General features: G+C 46.8%; 2 protein-coding genes across 5 annotated transcripts in view; one reads left to right on the top strand and one right to left on the bottom strand.

Annotated features, from left to right (window-relative positions):
• LOC116842249 (hemicentin-1-like) overlaps window positions 1-19,126 on the top strand; it is a 328,593-nt gene that overhangs the window by 254,025 nt on the left and 55,442 nt on the right. For all 3 annotated transcript variants that reach the window (XM_032811171.1, XM_032811172.1, XM_032811173.1), the window contains one exon: window positions 17,226-17,336. In XM_032811171.1, coding sequence (XP_032667062.1) covers window positions 17,226-17,336 — 111 coding nt within the window. The remainder of the gene's footprint in view (window positions 1-17,225; window positions 17,337-19,126) is intronic.
• LOC116842254 overlaps window positions 1-19,126 on the bottom strand; it is a 206,615-nt gene that overhangs the window by 137,510 nt on the left and 49,979 nt on the right. The window lies entirely within an intron of this gene.

Genomic DNA, 19,126 nt, shown 5'->3' with positions numbered 1-19,126 from the left:
TGCTTAGCAAGTGCGTGTCCCATCGATGCAAATAAATAGTAATCGGACGGAGCCAAGTCTGGTGAGTAAGCCGCATACGAAAGTATTTCCCAACTAAACGTCTCAATCGTTTCCTTGACTAGTTTTGCTGTGTATGATGGTGCATTATCATGAAGCAAAATCACTTTGTGTTGCTTTTTTTAATATTCTGGTCGTTTTTCACGCAAAGCTTGATTCAAATCGATCATTTGTTGTTGGTAGCGTTCAGTATTAACGGTTTGGCCAGGTTTTAGCAGCTCATAATAGATCACACCCTTCTGATCCCACCAAACACAGAACATTGTCTTCCGTCCATAGCGATTTGGCCTTGCAGTCGATGTCGATGGTTCGCCTGGAGTTACCCATGATCTTTTACGCTTAGGATTCTCAAAATATATCCACTTTTCATCGCCAGTCACAATTCGATGGAGAAATGACTTTCTTTTGTACCTGGCGAGCAGCATTTCGCAAGTGGTTTTTCGGTTTTCCTGCTGTCTTTCATTCAGTTCATGTGGAACCCATTTTCCCATCTTCTGGATCTTTCCCATGGCTTTCAAACGTATGGAGACGGCTTCTCGTGTCACATTTAATTGATCCGCGAGTTGTTGTTGCGTTTGAGTGTCATCCTCATCCAACAATGCTTGCAATTCGCTGTCTTCAAACTTTTTCGGTGGTCTTCCACGTTCTTCGTTTCTCACGTCAAAATCCCACTTCGCCACTTTTGAATTTTTTAAACCACTCAAAGCACTGTGATTTACCAAGAGCATACTCACCGTAAGCTTCGACAAGCATTCGATGCGATTCTGCAGCAGTTTTCTTCAAATGGTAACAGAAAATCAATGCTGTCCGCAAATCGTAGTTTCCAGGCACAAAATTCGACATGTTCAACGCTATTACAAACTATGCTGTTGTATGAAACTTGTATTGTTGTGAGTTGAAAATCTTTGTCAGAGATGTCAACAAGGAAATAACGCCAATGACGCGGTTTGACGGTAACTACATTAACAGCTAGGACCATCTGTGGGCAAATTCCGGTTTCATATTTACAGACCTGGTATACATGTACAATCGCGCGGCCGGCCTTGCCCGCTAACTTTGAACTGTCATAGCTTGGCGAAAACTCGACGTACGAACGTGAAACAAACGGCATTTTTTTCGGCATCTCGCGCATTCGTGTTCATCGCGTATGCTCTTCTCATGACACATGTTACATATGCATGATTACGCGACGCGCGATACGCGTGATACATCGTTGTGTAAAACTAATAGGTTGTACACAGAGAAATTAAAAAATAAAAAAATAATATTAAAAAAACAAACAAAAAATAAAATAAAATAAAAAAATAAAATATAAAAAAGAAGGAACTTTAAATTATCATAGTGACTTATAGAATACTTATGTCTTATAAAAGTAGATTCCTAGGTTGTATTTGAAAAATAAACAAAAATAAAATACAAAAAAAGTAACTTAAAATCATCATAGTGACTTATAGAAATAAACCTAAGTTGTATTTGAATCATAGAAGGAAGAGGGTGTACTAGAAGGCGGCGGAGAGAATATTGTAGTTTTCTTCCATATAAGTTCTTTTTAATTTTACTTTTATGTTTTTATAATTTTACTTTTATGTTTTTGTAATAGTATAGGAATAGATTCTCAGTCTATCTTAAATCTAAGGAAAATAGTAAGTTCCGCTAGAAACAGCATTTTGATAATACATTTTAATTATTAAGATATAAGTAGTGAAACGAAAGAATAGTGCATTATTTCAGAATATTGATCCTCGGTTATAAAATCTTATAATAATTTTCGCTATAAAATCCTCTCCGTGTAGGTATTTTAAGTAAAGATATAAGGATTGATGAAAGTTTTCATAAAGTAGTAGTAGCGAGTAAAGTACGAATTTTCGCGTGTACTTTGTTCGGAAAATTACGCAAAGATTTCCGTGCAATCTCTCTAAATCAAACATTATCGCATACGCAAGACTACCGGAATATGTAGTTTATAGAATGAACAGAATATATTCAGTAAGTGGTAAGGTATATATTATAGATGATAGAAATAGAAATATATATATTTCGAGATTGCTATAAGCGTCTCTGAATCAAAAGTAGCTAATCTGTAGCGACGAATATTACACAAGGCCGCAATTTGCTGCCGAAATTGCCGAAATAGAGCAGAAGCACACGCGAAAGGCAGCGCGCGGTCGTGTGGCGGGGGCCGACTGCCGCATAGATGCGCGTTTCCTCGAGCGTTTTACGCGACGCGCCGCTCAATATGCGACGAACGCTATCAACGCTGGTATTGCGCGAGCATAAACATCGCCTATCTCGCCGGCGCCCGTAAAATAACGCAATCGTACAACTCGGAAGACGCGGCCGTAAACGCCGCGGCTATCTCGAGACAGCTTAAGAAACGCTTAACCCGAACTTTCACCTTAAGAGGCGACTTAAAATCGACCGGCGGCATCCGACCCTCGAACGGGAGGAAACGCGAGTTTCGAATACGTAGACACTTGGCCCACCCCTCGCCGGCACTTCCCCGAAGCTTCGCTTCGGGTTTAGAGCGCGGATAAACGTTAAGCGACTCCGGATTCTTTCCGGAGTTGATGAAGCTCACAGCGCCGCCCTCGTGCCAAGACAATAACAGTGCGCGCAGTCGGATGTAATGGTACATAAAGAAACAACATCGGCAACAACATCGAGGTAGCCTTGCAAGCTGGACGGTCCGGCTACGGGAACGCCCGGAACGATACGAATTCCATTGCACGGCTTAATCGTTTCGATTTTTCCATCTCGTAAGCAGGCGAACGGGACCGGACATCGCAAAGCGTTGGCAACCGAAAACGTGACGACGCGCTCTTATCGAATCTACGCCTCGTCGCTCACCCCAACCAATTCTCTCCCTCTTCTCTCTCCACTCCCGACCTTCTCTTCGCCGAAGGGGAAATAATTGCTACGAGTCTCTCATTCCTTATTCCATTCTTCTTCCACCCCGCAGCCACTCCCTTTCCGCCCGTTCTACGCTTTTTCGTCTTCGGTGTTCCATTATTCTGAAAAACCGAGGAGGAGAGCGAGAACTCCTCTGCCGGAAGCGCCCGGAAGACTAATCGACGCGCTCAAGATCGGTTAAGTAGAGAACTGGAGAGCAAACGGATGCCTCGAACGCCCCCGATGTTAATTTCGGAGAAGGTGGTCTCGAGAGGAGAGAGGAACGAGCGGAGGGAAGAGTGGCGGTATCGGAAACTCTCAGCGAATTATATCGCCGAGTGGAGGAGCAGCCCGGCTTTCCAGGTCGTTTTTCTGCAAGTCTTACGGGAAACGCGATCGGACAAGGGCGGCGCGAAGTCATTAGGGGAATATACTTATTCCTTGCTGGCTAGCCAAGCGCGTAATTATCGATCGCTCTGCTCCGCGGCGGAGGCGAGCGTGTGTATCGCGTTGCGGGAGACACGGTTTCAATTGGTAGTACTTGTGAATCGATACCTCGCGTCGCCGATTTAATCGAAAGAATATCAAGAGAGACACGTTGCAAAATTGCGCACAACAATTGGCACACGCCGGGCGTTGCGAGTTCACTCAAACAGCAACGAGCGCGCGCTCCTATCTCTCGTGTGTTATTTTCAAAACTAGGACGATATATATGACGTAATATGTGCTCACGCGTTTATTGACTCGGCTTGTTTTATTTATTATTAATTGATATTAACTCTGTTTCTTTTACATCATGCATAGGTTTGCGGCATACAAACATGCGCACGCGTACACGTTATAAATGCGTCGCAAACTGATAAATTGAGGACAAAACATGCGCTGCACCGGGTAATGCAAAAGCAAACGGTATTTCCAAAAGTCGAGGGAGAAGGCAAAATTGATTCGCTCACGGAGAAATACACACACACACACACACACACACACACACACACACACACACACATGTACATACATATATATATAATATTACTGCGCGACGACGTCGAATGACATTGTGCATTCAATCGCAATATGTAAAATAGATCTTCCAACGTGAAGTTTCGTAAGTGAATCTATCAAAACTTTTATAAAAGTTCCGGCAAGACTGATGAGTTTCTCCCGTATCGACCTACCTCAATGCCAATTCCGTCTAAGCGCTCTATAGGATTAACCGAGTAGAAATCTGAAACATTCAGCGAAGAGAGCGGAAACTTTTCGGACGTACCGCGCCGTGGGAAGATTTACGTACATGATATATACACACACACATAGGAATATCAGCGAAGAGATTTCAACTGGATTTTCCATTACATCGACTGCGCTATAAACCGAACCCCCGCTCTTATTACGCGCGTGAAATTAAGCCGGATATACAATAGTATAAGAAACTCCGCGATAATATATAAACAAGTATTGCCGATGCGATACGGTGTTATCGCGATAAATTTAAAACAATTTAACAGGATAGCTCATACATGTTTTCTTCGTCAAATAACCACGATGATAACCATGCGCGCGTATAGTATCGTTCGGTCCGCCCGCGAAGCAGGATAACCACGTATTACATTACACGTTAAAGTCCTACATGTCGATAGCGCCCACATAAATCAAGGGCGCCGGCTTATTTCCGTGGGAAGCTAGAACTTGGGCCGGACGCCGTATAAAAAACGGCGTCAATTTTTCAACGGTAAAAAGTACGCGGGCGAAAGCCCTCTCGTCGCGATTCGAAATTACATCTATTACGCTCTGTCGTCTCCGTCGCGGCGGTCGCAGGGTATACCTGTACCTGGTTGCAGCTACACCGCGTCACTGTCGCGCGCGCGTTTCTCCAGTACGATTAATTATCTCGACGGATACGCGACCGCTGCGTCGCGTCGTCGCGTGTATCCGCAAAACAAATACGTTCGATATAACGCGCCATGGATGCGCGCGAATCCACCTGGATTCCACATTGCGGATGGCACAGTTATCCACACATACACACAAACAGTGGACCAGAGACGGGTATTTGCAAGCAGTGCGTGGTCGCGCCTTGATCGCACAGGTACACATCCGAAGCCGGATAAACCCGTGGCCGCAACGTCGAAATTAAGATGACGCGGTATTCTGATCCAATGTTTGTCTACGGATGACTGTCTTTAGTCGCCATCGCCACCCTCGCCACCATCACTACCACGTCGTCGTCGTCGTCGTCGTCGTCATCATCGTCGTTGTCGTCGTTGTCGTCGTCGTCGTCGTCGTCGTCGTCGTCGTCATCGTCGTCGTCGTCGTCGTCGTCGTCGTCGTCATCGTTGCTACCGCTGAAGTTGCAGTCGAGTTTCGAAGCCACTTCACACGTACCACCACTTGAATCTTAGTCGAGCGCCGGCAAAAATACTCGTGACTCCGACTGCGGAGTGAGTGGAGGATCGCCACCTTCCACCACGGAGCAAAGACTTTTGGGACGCAGAAGTCCGCGAAAAGTTACTCGCTCGCTCTGCGGTTCGTCGCGCCGTAAGAAACGCTCTCCTGGCGGAGTTTCGCGAAGAGGGTCCGCGACAAGAGAGAAAGAGGAAGACAGCGCGCACAAGAGAGAGAGAGATCGGGAAAGTTCCTACGACTATCGGAACAAGAAACGTCACCGTTCGTTGTAACGACGGCCAACTCCCCTTAACGCGACGTTCGATGATTTAGTGGCCGTCCGTTACAGCGCACGGTCGAATCTCAACACGCGCGTTGCTTGGTCGGTCGGTCTCCGTGTTACGGAACAAAGAATCGTTCTTGTAACGTGTACTTGGTCGCGCACGACGTCTTATCGGGAACGACAATCGAACAGCCTGACGCAAGAAGCACGTAGTTCCGCTATTGGCAAAATCAAGCTTCGGGAACTTCGATTAACCGATCGCGACGAGGCTTTGCAACAATTGACGCCATGAACTCCACAACTGTGTATGTATAATTGGAGAACCGAGCAGCGAGAATAGTTTGTGGGAAAATTAACTTTTCAAGATGAGAGACGTTTCCAAATGATCGCTCGAGATATATATTCGAACATAAATCATTTTATTATTTAGTTTCTCTCAGTGTAATATTTGTACATAAAACACCTGATGAAGAAATTAAAAATTAAAATGATGAAAAATTAAAATTCATAATTTTAATTTTTAGCTTTGCATCGTGGGCAACTCAAAACTAAATTGAACTTAATTGAACCGAATTAAGTTTGAATGACTCAATATTGTAACAACAGAATATGTCATTAATATGAGAGTTTCAATCTCACAATCTTAGAAACTAGGACAATTTAATTAGCGAAAAATTGCGCAAATTGCTATGAAGCTTTCACGACCCGGAACTGCCGGTGGAGAGGAGACGTCGAGGGAAAATCAATGGCTTTCCATTATTCAAAGTAACAGTAGCCCGCGCGCCGCGCGTTGTTTATTAAAATCCTCCAGACGTATACACGCGTCTGTCTTTTCAGCAAACGCGTACCAGCAATTAAACAGCGTGCATTCCGCCGTCGCTTTATACATTTCTCGCATCATTCGCGCAGCTTTATCATTCCCTGACGGACGCGGTCTGCAAAATCCATGCGGAACTCACAAATATCTTCCCCGTAGCTTGACGAGAAATATTTGCCGTATGCTTCGCCGTTTCAGTCCTTTCTTTAGATATGTTAGATATTTCCGTCAAGCATGAAATATACGAGAGTGAAATATTCATGAATAATGTTGCGCGATATTGCGAGCTACACCGTTTTCTATAGAAAAAATAAGAGAAAAAAGAAAAGAGGGAGTAAGAAGGACTACCATTCGTAGTCCCCGCCGATCACGAATCTTTAACACAAAAAATTCTCATTTTTCGAAAACACGTCCGCGGCATAAATTACAATCATCCCGCGAGAGAAAACGAGAACCAGTAGTTGGGTGTATCGTCTCGTTTTATTCTCCCAGGATTTTCTCTCGTCGACGCGAACGCAAGAAGAGAGAGAGAAAGAGAGGGAGAGGAAGAGAGGAAGAGAGAGAGAGAGAGAGAAACAGAAAGAGCGCTAGAGAATAACCGTGAGAATCGTTTCGCTCGTCGTCACGTGTATTTAATTAAACGATACCGAGCGAAGCATTAATCGGACACGGTCGATTGGTTATGAGACTTATCTCGAATTCCCGTTGAATTATATAACATCCGCACCAATTTGAATATTCATACGTGCGTGCGCAAGATAACGTACACGTGCTTCGCCTACACGCGTGTCCGATATATCCGCGAGCACACGGCGGAGTGCTTCTCCGACGCGCTTCCCTCTCGCACGAGCACGTGTGCTTCCGCCTCTTCGGTACGATAGTACACGCGCGATGAGCATGACGTGGTAATTATGCCGTCATCAAAGCAGGATTTGTGCGTTCTGTCAAAGACGCGTTCACGTGCGTACACGACGCGAGGAATACGCACGGTCGATGGTTACCTAATTAGTTATGGACGCTAACGTCACCGCAATACGTTGAGAGGTAATGTGATTGGATTTGGCGGGGTTGCATTTTTGCGTACTCGGCTCTGTGAACCGAACCGCGCGTCGTTACCGAGCTCTTTTACAAGCAGCTTGATGCGCGCTATCGCGGCTATATCAGCATCATTTTCGGACTGCGTCCTGAAAAAGCTATTTTTCTGGCAAAAATCTTTTTATTTGTGCAAACGTTATAATGCAAATATCACGTAGACATGATAAACTAAATACAGGCGAAATATCGTGCAAAATTATGGGAAAGAGAGAGAGAGAGAGAACCGAAGATTGTTGTGGAGGTTTCTACCTGAGCGACACACTGTGCGTGTTGTGCGCGCACGGCTATTCGTTTTGCATCTAATGACGAGCATACAGATTCATCTACGCGACGAGCCGCCTGTAAATTTTGGTCGCGAGTTTTCGAGATAAAAATCAGTTAATGTCTTCCCGCTTTTAACCAAGCCGGACAACGTGACGGGATCACGAGTGAGCGGCGTAGTAACGGACAGCTCAATGTATCAAAAATAACGTGCACCTTGATGCGACGTGGCCGATTCGCGCCCGAAAATTCGTCCACACCCTATTTCCCCTCGCGAGCCTGGATATCCTCGAGTCCTGCCATCCTACATCCCGTAGCGATATGGCAGAAGGGCAATCCTTTCGACACAACGAGACAATCTTACAGCGGAACGGAATAAAGGAGAGGGAGAGGGTGGAGAGGGAGAGGGTGGAGAGACAGAGACGGTCGACCATAGCTCCGACCTGGAACTAAATCCTTCTCGCTCTGCCGTTCTCCCTCCTCCTCGGAGGCAGCGAAACGTGAAAGATTACGGCGGAGCAGTTTCGAAGGGGGATTCGGACAAAAATACAAGCGTATTAGCGGCGAAAGAGCGGCGCAAAGAGACCGGTGCTACGGAATGATAAAAGAAACCGAAGAACCGTCGCAGCCGCCGCCGCCTCCACTGCCTCCACCCGCGACTCGGCCGGAGAATGCGCTTCGACAAGCCCGTTGTTTCGTTCGACCCCGGCAAACCCGTCGGATTATACCGGATGTGTATCTACGGCATGTACATGGCCCCCGGCCCGAGCACGTACGGGACCAAAGCCTGTGTGTACATGTGTGTGTGTGTGTGTGTGTATGTTAGTGTAGGTGCGCTGAGAGTGTATGTAGGCGCGCGGTACATGGGAGAACGGATATTACGCCGTGCTGTACACCCTTCATCCCCGTCTGTCGCACCCTCACCGGCTACCGACCTCTTCTCCGTGCCCGCTGTATTCGCGCGATTTTTCGTATATTACCGAAGGGTACACGTAGGTCCGATTTCGAGGTACCCTTGTGCCGCCGGAATGTGCCATGGAAGTGCGCATCGCGCACTCATCGGAGATTGCAATGCGCAACGTTGCGCAGTTCCAGCGCCAGTCGCAGTATTTAGACTGGCGGTGTCCAATTCCGGCATTCGCCACTCGTTGATTACGAACGCGGTGAATTATCGACGTCGCGTTTCCTACCGAGCCGTTCGTCACGCTGAAAGTGCCATGCGATTCGCGAAATAAATTTAACGTTAAGGTAAAAGCACCAATTATCAGACACGTATTTAATCCTCGATCGACACGTATTTAATCCTCGATCGTTTTTCTGGTCTTTAAATATGAGTATTTAAACTATCAATGCAGAATATATGTATATATTTTATGTACATATTTTATGCATGTATATTCTACGTTGAAAGTTTAAGTGTTTGTATTTAAAGACCAAAATAATAAGAATTCCCAGGATTAGGTCCGGGTTTTGGTGCTTTTACACCAAAGCTTTTCCTCTTAAGTTTCCTCTGTGATATATATTTCACATCACTCATTAAAATATGTACCACTACACGCAAAAAAAGAACTAGCTTCCAAAACTAAAAATAGCTGTGGCAGATAAGATGTGTCACTAAAATAGGGACAATTAATGTCGATACTACCGAAGCTGAATTTATTCGCTGTTTAAACTTAGGCGCTACAGCGAGAAATATTAGCTGCTAGAAACAAATGATTGTAGCAAATGATTGTAGCTGTACAGCAAACTTCTTTAATATATGCATACGATAAGAAATTTAGGAATAACTGCCATTTTCTTAGCTATTTGAAATAATGTGCACTTTTAATGTCATCTAATATATTTGTATTTCATAATAAATGCATTTTAGCTGTCATAGTCAATTCTTAGCAATGACAGCTAAATAATTAGCCTTTTGACTAAGTTTAAATCAGCTACCGCGGTTTAGCTGATATTACTAAGTCATTTTTTTGCGTATACTTTTACTCATCCTTACTTTAATCACATTATACATTACCACTGTCTTTCTAGGGTCAAGTATGAGTAAAAGTTACTCACGTAACCCTTCTACGATTAATAAAATAAACTCACTGTATCTTGCAATTACCATATAACAGAGTCATTGCCGTGTACCCCGAAAATCGATATTTCTGATTTCACGCGATGTACGGTTCACGCGAATGTATCGTGCTTACGAGAGGTCGCGTGCGGAAATACACGTTGTAGTGTTGCATTCGCCGATATGTTCTGCGAAACGCAATTCAACGTTGGCGCGACGCACCGCGACGCGCCTCGTCACGACGTCGACGAGGGCAGCCAGCTCTTGGAGCAATTATTGTAATGGGTCTTCAAACCCGTCGCGACGCGCAACGAGTTGTGGCGGCAGACGCCTTCAAGCGTCACGACGGGGATAGTTTCGTAGTAGCGGCTGTCCGCCTGAGTCAGCTTCGCCGTCGAGACACCTCTCCGCTGCTTTTACGCGAGACAGACACCGGCGTGGAAGATCGGACTGGTAGAGCCACCCGCCCTCGCCACGAGACGCCGGATAGCTCTCACCGTGTCCTCTTCTCGAGGGGAGCTATCGTAACGAGCGTAATATCGAGGAGCGTAGCTCGACGCCGCACGCGCGCGCGCGCTCGTTACTTGACGAACCGTCAAGTAGACGCAGATGGGTTGCTGTCTCCCGTCGACGACGAAATTTATAAGAGCCGAGAATGCCGCGCGTTTACAAACTTACGCCATGGGGCTTCGCATCTTTGCACATTGCTGCTTCGAGTGGATAATAAAGGAAATTTTATTATGTGGGGTCGGATGACAGGTGCGGTTCTCGACAAAGTTTTGAGAATTCTCCAAGCGGAATCCAAGCTGAAAAAGCCACTTGAGGAAATGTTTCATATTAGAGAACAGCTGGTGGATTCATTTAATCATTTGATATTGGCTGAGTGTAAAATGTTGTATAATAAAAGAGTTATCGTGCACAATTTTAAATATCTCCGCGAGCGAGACGTAATTCGCGCGAGGTGTACTCTCTGGATATCGCGTAAGAATACGGTTATATTCTCTTGTTCTCTCCGCCCTCTCTCTGTCTGCTCTCTCTCTACACCTTTTGAGTTGTCCCCTGTAATTGAAAGAATTGAAAGTAATTGAAAGAATATGAAATAAAGAATTACACGGTCGGCGGATCGTTTCTTCGCTATAATTTTCACGAGATATCTTTATTCTTTTCGCTGCTTTTGCGACGCGCTGTTTCTTCCCCCTTCCTCTTCCTTCTCCTCGCACTCACCCTCCCCCTGAACGAGGAAGGGAAATTGCGTCGTTGTAAGTGGAAGAGCAAACCCTTTCGCTTGTAGCATTAACGAGGAAGTTAAGTTTGTTTTGCAGTTAAATTGTTTCGTATTAGTGCGCAGTCTTCTCGTGCACGTAGATCTAAATTACTATGTCGCTACGGAACTGGTCTACGTCTGGTTACGTCTTACGCGACATGAACGAGACATCCCAATCTCTTCCTTTATACATTTTTATTTTCTTAAATTTCGCGTTTCTCTCTCTCTCTCTCTCTCTCTCTCTCTCTCTCTCTCTCTTTCTCCTTAGTGCTTCAACGCTGCTAGCCTTATCGCCGCGGTAATTCATGTTGATAATCGATAAATTATTCCCACATGACGTTAACGCGTTTACTCTCCGTCTTCTCTTATATCCTCTAAGAAAACTTGACATCATTAGTCTTGAATAAACACACCGAGACAAGGTCTCGGCGTGTAAGCAGCAATTGAAACGAAAGAAACCTCTAACGACGAGTTGCACAGTCGACTTAACGGTGCGCATCGCAGAGTCCCTTAATCTCTTGTTTCTAGATCGACCGTCTATCCCCCGACTCTTAGTGTCTCTTTTCGTTCCGGTGCACGAGCTCGTGTGAATACGCGTTTCTTTACTTATACCTTTGACTACTCGCGATAACAACAAATCGCATGGCTCACTCGCGATGTAAATAATATGTCGAATGAACGATCCTTTTCTTATTTCCCGATGATACTAGCAAATTTGCGGATGTAAAGCCGACGGTCGCGAGGTCCGCTCCGATACCCGTTGTCAATGATATCACGTTTATCATCGTGCGGTTATCGACTACGCTTTTCTAGTGCAGTCACTTCTGAAGCGACGGCTGATGTGCTTTTTGCGACAGCCGCATGAACAACCACAAATGTGTCCGTCGCGCGACGGATATCTATCCGCGCTCGCTCCCATCTCGCGGGATTAACGAACGTGTTTTGATTCGGCACGTGCGAAAAGAGGGAACCAGGCGAGATAGCCGTGTACAGGGAGGAGGGTGCAGGGATGACGGCGGCGAGCGACGAAAGTGGAGCGCGTGCGTTCGCTAAAGCGGAACACGCTCGGAGCGAATCGGATCACTCTATTCATCGGTGCAGCATTGACGAAAATCGAAACGAACGGTCTTCTCTTTAGAATTCATATATACGCTCCTCACTCACACTCCCTTTCATCCCTTTCGGCCCCTTTCTTTCTCTCTTCCTCGTGTTGCGCGCGTACACATCGACCCAATTTCTTCTCTCTCTCGCGCGCGCGCACAACGTCGGGGGACGTTTTATTTTTTCGCCCCCACAATCGCCGCCGCTTTATGAATAAAAAGCGAACTTTTGTTCATGAGTATCTCTGTGTATTTCCCGTGAAAATATTTTTCAATCACGCCCGCAATTTCGCGCGTCTCTCCCCTGCCCATCGTTACCGCCGCTCCTCTCGTCTCTTCCTGGACTCATGCCATATACGACTAACACAGTCTAATCGGTCTGTTGTCACGCATTGAAAATTAAAAAATCGCTCGGACGAAACTTCATCGAGCCGCATGTCGCATACGATGCATACCGATGGCGGGCGCGCGAAGTAAATACGATGATAAAAGCAAAATTGCGCTCGTAATTTGGAATAAAAGTGCTTCATTAAGCTCTCTATCTTTGATGAAGCTTGCGCGTGTTAAAGTAAAAATACATGCATAAAGCGGTGCATTATGTAAATTATTGATATCGCAAAGATGAAGCGCCGCTTTCAGCCGTATCGCGGTTTCTTCGTACACACGCACTTGTATACGTACATTCCGATCGCAATCGAAATTGAGGTATTAGCTCGTTATAATTTAGCGCTCATATACCGTAACGGTATAATCCCACAAACTCCTCTCTCCCACCTTCAGAAAATTATTATGCCCTAAGGTACGCGCGCGGCGCTCCCGCGGTCGAAATATCCGATGACACACGGCGCGCGATTTAAACCCTTTATTCCGCGCAGTCGCATATATTTTATTTCACGAGCGCGCGCCGGTTTATCAGGTTCGGAAAACTTGGCGCGAGCGTGAGCGCACGGCAACGCAAAGTTCGGCCCCGAAATCAAATCCCGCCCGTCGTTATAGCGCGCCGCCGTCGTTAGCAGACCGATAGGACTTCATTTGCGCACCTGCACGGACCGCAGTAAAATTTTTTTATGGCCACGACGGGAGCAAAAGGCGGAAGTAACTTTTTGGCGGCTCAAATTAACCAGCGTAACTGCGGGCACGACAATTACCACCCGATGGCTCGGTCGTCCGTTACCGCTACCCCTTTTCCCTGCCGTTGTTCGCCCCTCGCCCCATCGACGGCCCGCCAGCGCGGCATTAATCACGAAAAACAGTTTCGGACTTCCCGTGCCAGCCGGCCCGACGCCACGCTCTCGATGCTGATGATGTTCTCTCCATTCCCCCGTCACCCCCACGAAAAATCAAGAGCCTTTATAAACAATAAATCTGAACCGGGCCGCGCGAGCAAGCGAGCGAACGAATGAACCAACCAACCAACGAGCGAGCAAGCGTGATCGCGAATTGCTGGCGAAGTACGAGCTCGCGAATGGAATGGCGGTCAACTGCGCGCGGGATTGTATAGCCCGAATGAGAAACTGCAATACAAACCGCAACGCGAACCGCGAAGGGATAATATTGAATGTGCTGCAAAAACAAAAGTTGCCACAGCGAATAATGTTGCCGCAGCGAGGGGACAGAAGAATGAATTGATAACGGTGGGGGTTATCTGGAAACGTTAATTTTTACAAAGAAACAAATTTAATTCCCGTGAAATGGAACAATTGTTCTTAACTCTGCAAATTTCTCTGACAGAAATCTCACTGAAAACGAGAGAAAATTCGCTCGAGAAGCGATAATGAAAAAATACTGCAAATATCGGAATCGCAAGAGTGAATGTTTTTCACTCAGAGCGGATTCTACCTCGGTACGAGTTTCAGCCGATTCGAGCGGACTTGTTCCAGTCGATTAGGGCGAATGTGTGCCCCTGTGACAGCGGAGTGTATCAGATCCACTCTTGAATTTCGAGTGAAAACATTCACTCGACGATTCAGAGTGCAGTATTCAATCTACGAATGCGTAATTCGAGTGACTCGATCGTCACTCTTCTTCTTAATCTCATTTCGAGATATTTATAAATGGAAATCTCATTTCGAGATATTTCAAGAGAGCAATAAGACATTAACAGTGTCCGATCGCTGTCAAATGTCTGTAATTTACTTCGAAGACTGATTCTCAATCCCCGAACGACGACGAGTTTAGATTGCACCGAATCGCTGCGGGATTAGTCTCGCTCGAGCGATTTTGTCCGGCAATTTACATCCATCTGCGGATCCTCAAAGAGCCGTGGGGTCTGCTCTTGTTGAGGATATACAAATCCGCAACCGTACTTAGTACGTATATACTTTGTTATACGTAACTGCATTACACGCTGATACACTTTACGGCAAAATTTCGCATGTAATCGGCTCGGCAAACTCCTTTGTGACGACTGCACAGTCAGCCACAGAGTGTTTGCAACGTTACACAATCGTGAATAAGTCGATCGATTTAGCAAACACAACACACGTGGACGGAACGCGAATTTCGCGAGGGCACGCCGCGAAAGAGAGCGAGAGAGAGGGAGGGAGAGAGAGAGAAAGGGAGGGAGTTAAAGGTGTGTGGGACGATCTGAGAAAATATCGTCGTGGTATTTTATCACAAAGACGCGATAGAGCATAATGCGGAATCAATTTATCTCCGCGGTCCTTTTCCAGAGCTATATAGATATTTCCGCAGAGGGCTGGAGGGCGTGGAGAGCGCGCTGTATCGTCATAACCGTAAATATCTCTGCCGGCATTCATGATTCTAGGAAAATTATGTCCCCGCCGTGGTAATTGAAAAACGAAAGGGGCCTGGCTGGAGACATTAGCGATGGCGCGGCGTTAATCGTTCGCCGGCGGTCGAGATCCATCTTTATCACGATCGCCGTTAACGCGGCAGGGAAAACAAATTTAATCGTCATCAGCAGGTGGAACGCGCATACTCTCTCGCGGCTAAATGGAACGTATGAAAAGAATGATTGGGGCTCGATGATCGTGCGCGTTTAGCGCACGCCAGACGCTGGTGAATAATTAGGAAAGAAAGTAGCCGAGCGCAACAAAGTCAGTGGGCGCGGGGGCGCTCGCGAGTCGGATAACAAATTGAATTTTAGCGGAGGGATCGGTCTCATTAAAGTACGATAATTCTCGTCAGTATAGAGCGTGAGGCAGTTCCTGTGGAAATAAATAACGGCAGTAGTTGCAGGTGCGCCACTGTCAGACCTGTCGCGGATTAATGGCGCGCCGCGCCGCGCCGGTAGACTGCATCGAGCGTCCTTACGGACCCCGGGCCTTTAAAAAGAGGTCGACGCCGGGAACCGGCATCGACGCGAGTACATCATGTCCCTCCTTACGGAGCGCGCGCTCGCGCTCGCGCGAAGACGCCCGAGATACATAACGTATTACACGACGGACTATGATACTGCAAATACTACAAAGGCTAATACCGATAAATGATACCTCCCCGCATACCATTTGTCAGGATTACGAAGACGGAGAACGGCGAGTCGAAGAACGGGGGAGGGGGAGGGGAGAACAGGTCTTCCATAGATAGGGGGAGAGAGACAAAGAGAGAGAGAGAGAGAGAGAAAGAGAGATCAAGGTGGGATTCGCGAAGCAGGTGTCCGTAATAACACAACTTGAGGAGCCTTCTGAGAACGTCTATTAGCGCGTTCGATTCTCGCGACACCGATCGAGCGCGATATTCATGAGCTTCCTCTTGTTCCGCGGGGAGCGTATTTGCATTCAAAGAGGTGTCCCGAATAAAAACTCGGAGAAGTTAACTGGGAAATGAGAAGCCGGAAACAAACGGCGGCCCGACTACTTTATTCTACTTAAAGAGCTCGCGAGAATTGGTCTTATAATTAGTTATACTCGCCGACAAAACTAACGACGCTCAAAGTTGACCGTGTCACACACACACATAAATTTGCAGTCGGAGTTATAAAAGACAGTTCTTGGAGAGAGGGGGAAGGGGTGAGTGAGACTTGGGCCCTTTCTCTCGGCGACAGTAGTAATGCATTTGATGAAACCGAAGTGAAAAGCGACTGTGTTTCAGTGGCGCGCCAAGCTGCCGCTTTTGATTTCGAAGCTCGCGACTGTCTCGCTAGATGCGTCATGAAAGGAGACTGCAATAAGTATAATAAAACGCTGTTCTACTCCGAGCGCGCAACCAAAATAATTCTTTATACGGCGAGAAAGAGAAAAGAGGCGGCGGGGGTGGAAAAATAAGGGTGAAACCAAGAGCGTACCTGAACCAACGCTTCTCCCTCCTCCCTCCCTCCACGAGTCGTCGTGATTTTTGCGTTTGTAATTTTCCAATTACATCATCCGCGAATTCTCGCGGCGTCGAGTGGTGCTTCTTCGTTTTACGCAAACATCCCGAGTGTCACAATCTGATTTCTGTAAGCCCGCTGGGAATTCGAATAAAGCGCGATAAACTCATTTACCGGGACGGGAATTAGAAAATACCGCGCGAGCTCTCGGAAGGAAACGCCCCAAAGTGCGGGCTTCCTCTCGAGTCCTCATTCTTATTATTTTAAGATCCGGCGAACTTGGCGCGTCCCGTCCGATATCCGATATCGCAACAATTCCCGACTTCTCCGTCCTGCCGAGGTAATGGTGGAGGAGGCGCACGGATGGTCCGCACGGACGCAACGCCCGGTACATACATACGTATTTACGTACCGATGTGCTGTGCGCGGCCGTCAGAAGTACATCGCGCGACGATACCACTGCGAGCGGAGCGAGCGCTCGATATCGATTTCAGATTTCAATTTAATGCCGTCAACGATATCTCAGGCACGATCTTTCCAATACCAATTTCGTGTTATCGGACTTTTCGTGACGTGTCGAGCTCCTACGCGGCGCCTCATCGCGTCGCACCCGGGACACCCCCTATACGCGAGTCGCGTCTCGTCGCGTCGCGACGCCGCTCTCTCGCTGCGGCGACGCGACCAGGGGGAAGCCCGCTCATGAATATTCGCCGACGATAAATATATCGACGTTTCTGTTCGTTTGCAGTGCCGCCGCACAAGATCGCGATCGTCGACGTGAACGGGAACACGCGCAGCTCGACCGTCGGGCCCTACGTGGAGGGTGACAGTCTGCGGCTCTTCTGTGACGTCCATGGTGGTGAGTATCGTAAAAATGAATCTCGCGCAGAAAGCGCGGGCGAGACTCCGACGGGATTCGCACATCCCGTCGCCACACGAGGACGGTTTTTTTCGCTTTCCTAATTCTCGAAAAAGTTGCGCCAATTTTTTCCTTTTCTGCTCTCTCGATTTTTATGTTTGCCCTCGCGCGGCGCAACGCGCCCTGCGTGTCTCACGCACACCGCCTGCTGCGAGATCGACACGATCGATACGGTACAGTCGCGAGAACGTCGGTGATTTTTTGTTCAGGTTAGCCGTCTGCAAATTTTTATTTTCGCAGCATACATAGCGTCCCGTGACTTTAATTTTAACGATGCGGTCGCCCGACGAATGAGCGCGCGAGGTCGATCTTTCCTCGGCGAAAATATCGCGACGTTTATAGTTTCCGAGTTTGGGAGAGATTAAAAGAGAATGACTTTACTCTCGTGAGCGCACGCGCGCGCGCCGAACTTCTGTGGCACAAATAGATAACGAAGCCCCCGTATTCCTCGGTTACTGCGAGGTTACTACCGAGTAGACTTTACTTTGATAGAATTTTAATTCGAGACCCGGTCGGGGAGGATGTATAATGTCGAAAAATTGGAAAGTTTCTGATAAATGACGACCTCCCTCGACATTTCCGCCAAATCGACTTGAGATTGCCCGGCGAATCTATCATCAAAGTTACAGTCGCAGCTTGTCGGATCGACGCAAAGCGCCAGACAGGAGTAGAGAGCGCTCTGTATTGATGTTTTAATAATTATCATATTTGTCCTCTCCGGACCGTCCGCGCGTTAATAGACACAATCGAGGGCGCCAGAACACAGCCGAATATACGCGCCGAATAACACTAATTAATTATGCGCAGTGATATGTGCATTAATTTATTATTTAAATTATGTCATTAATTGCATTATAAATTACATTGTATGATGTAAATATTTACTCGCTGCAAAATAATCGGTGCCCGCGGTTAAATAATACAAGTTTGTTTGTGCCGTGCGCGCTCTCAGAGTGGCGTTGCGTGGCGCATTTCGCCTACGTGAAACTGCGGCGGAATGAGCACCGCACGAGAAACAAATTAAACCCGTACTCGCGTCGCGAGGTCTCCTGTCGCGGAAAGAGAAGGAGAGAGAGAAAAAGTCTGTTCTTTTTATCTGAAATGCCTGAATTGGTGCAATAAGTTAGAGTGAAACAAAATATGTTTGTCTCACTCTGACTTATTGCACCAGTATGCACCAGTTCAGACAGTTCAGCTAAAAAGAACAGACCTCGAGAGAGAGAGAGAGAGAGAGTGTGTGAGCATCGAGAAAATATTATCAGCACTTGCAATTCGCCGTTGCGAATCCGCGGTTGCAACGAGAGCAATCCGCGCCGCGCTGAACAATCTCCAGATTTCCGCTAAAGACTTTAATAAATTACCTCCATGGGAGATTTCCTACGTATTGCAACGTATAGCGCTCAACGAGTTGTAATGCACGCGCGTTAATTAAGTATCCGCCTCTACATTCACATGTCGGAATATATTGTATTTATGAATATATGTATTTATGTACATTAACAAGTTCGCGCTGATCTCTTCATTCATTTGCCACGTTAATTACATTCCTTAATTTACGTCATCAATTATATTAAGTAATTAGGTATTCAGATATGTACACCGCACGACGCGTCGGATAATTGCGGATACATAATCCAAGTGTTCGCGCGCTCGAATGATCGCGCTCGGATGTAATGCATATTCTGGCCCGCGTTGTTTAATGGCGCACTGTCCCGCCCGTTTATAATAAA

This window comes from Odontomachus brunneus, unplaced genomic scaffold, assembly GCF_010583005.1.
Source record: "Odontomachus brunneus isolate Ranch 3 - 2012 unplaced genomic scaffold, Obru_v1 Obru_scaffold_023, whole genome shotgun sequence".
In the NCBI taxonomy this organism is placed as follows: Eukaryota; Metazoa; Arthropoda; class Insecta; order Hymenoptera; family Formicidae; genus Odontomachus; species Odontomachus brunneus.
Note: the sequence above shows the minus strand (reverse complement) of the source record. Positions and strands in the feature narration are given on the sequence as shown.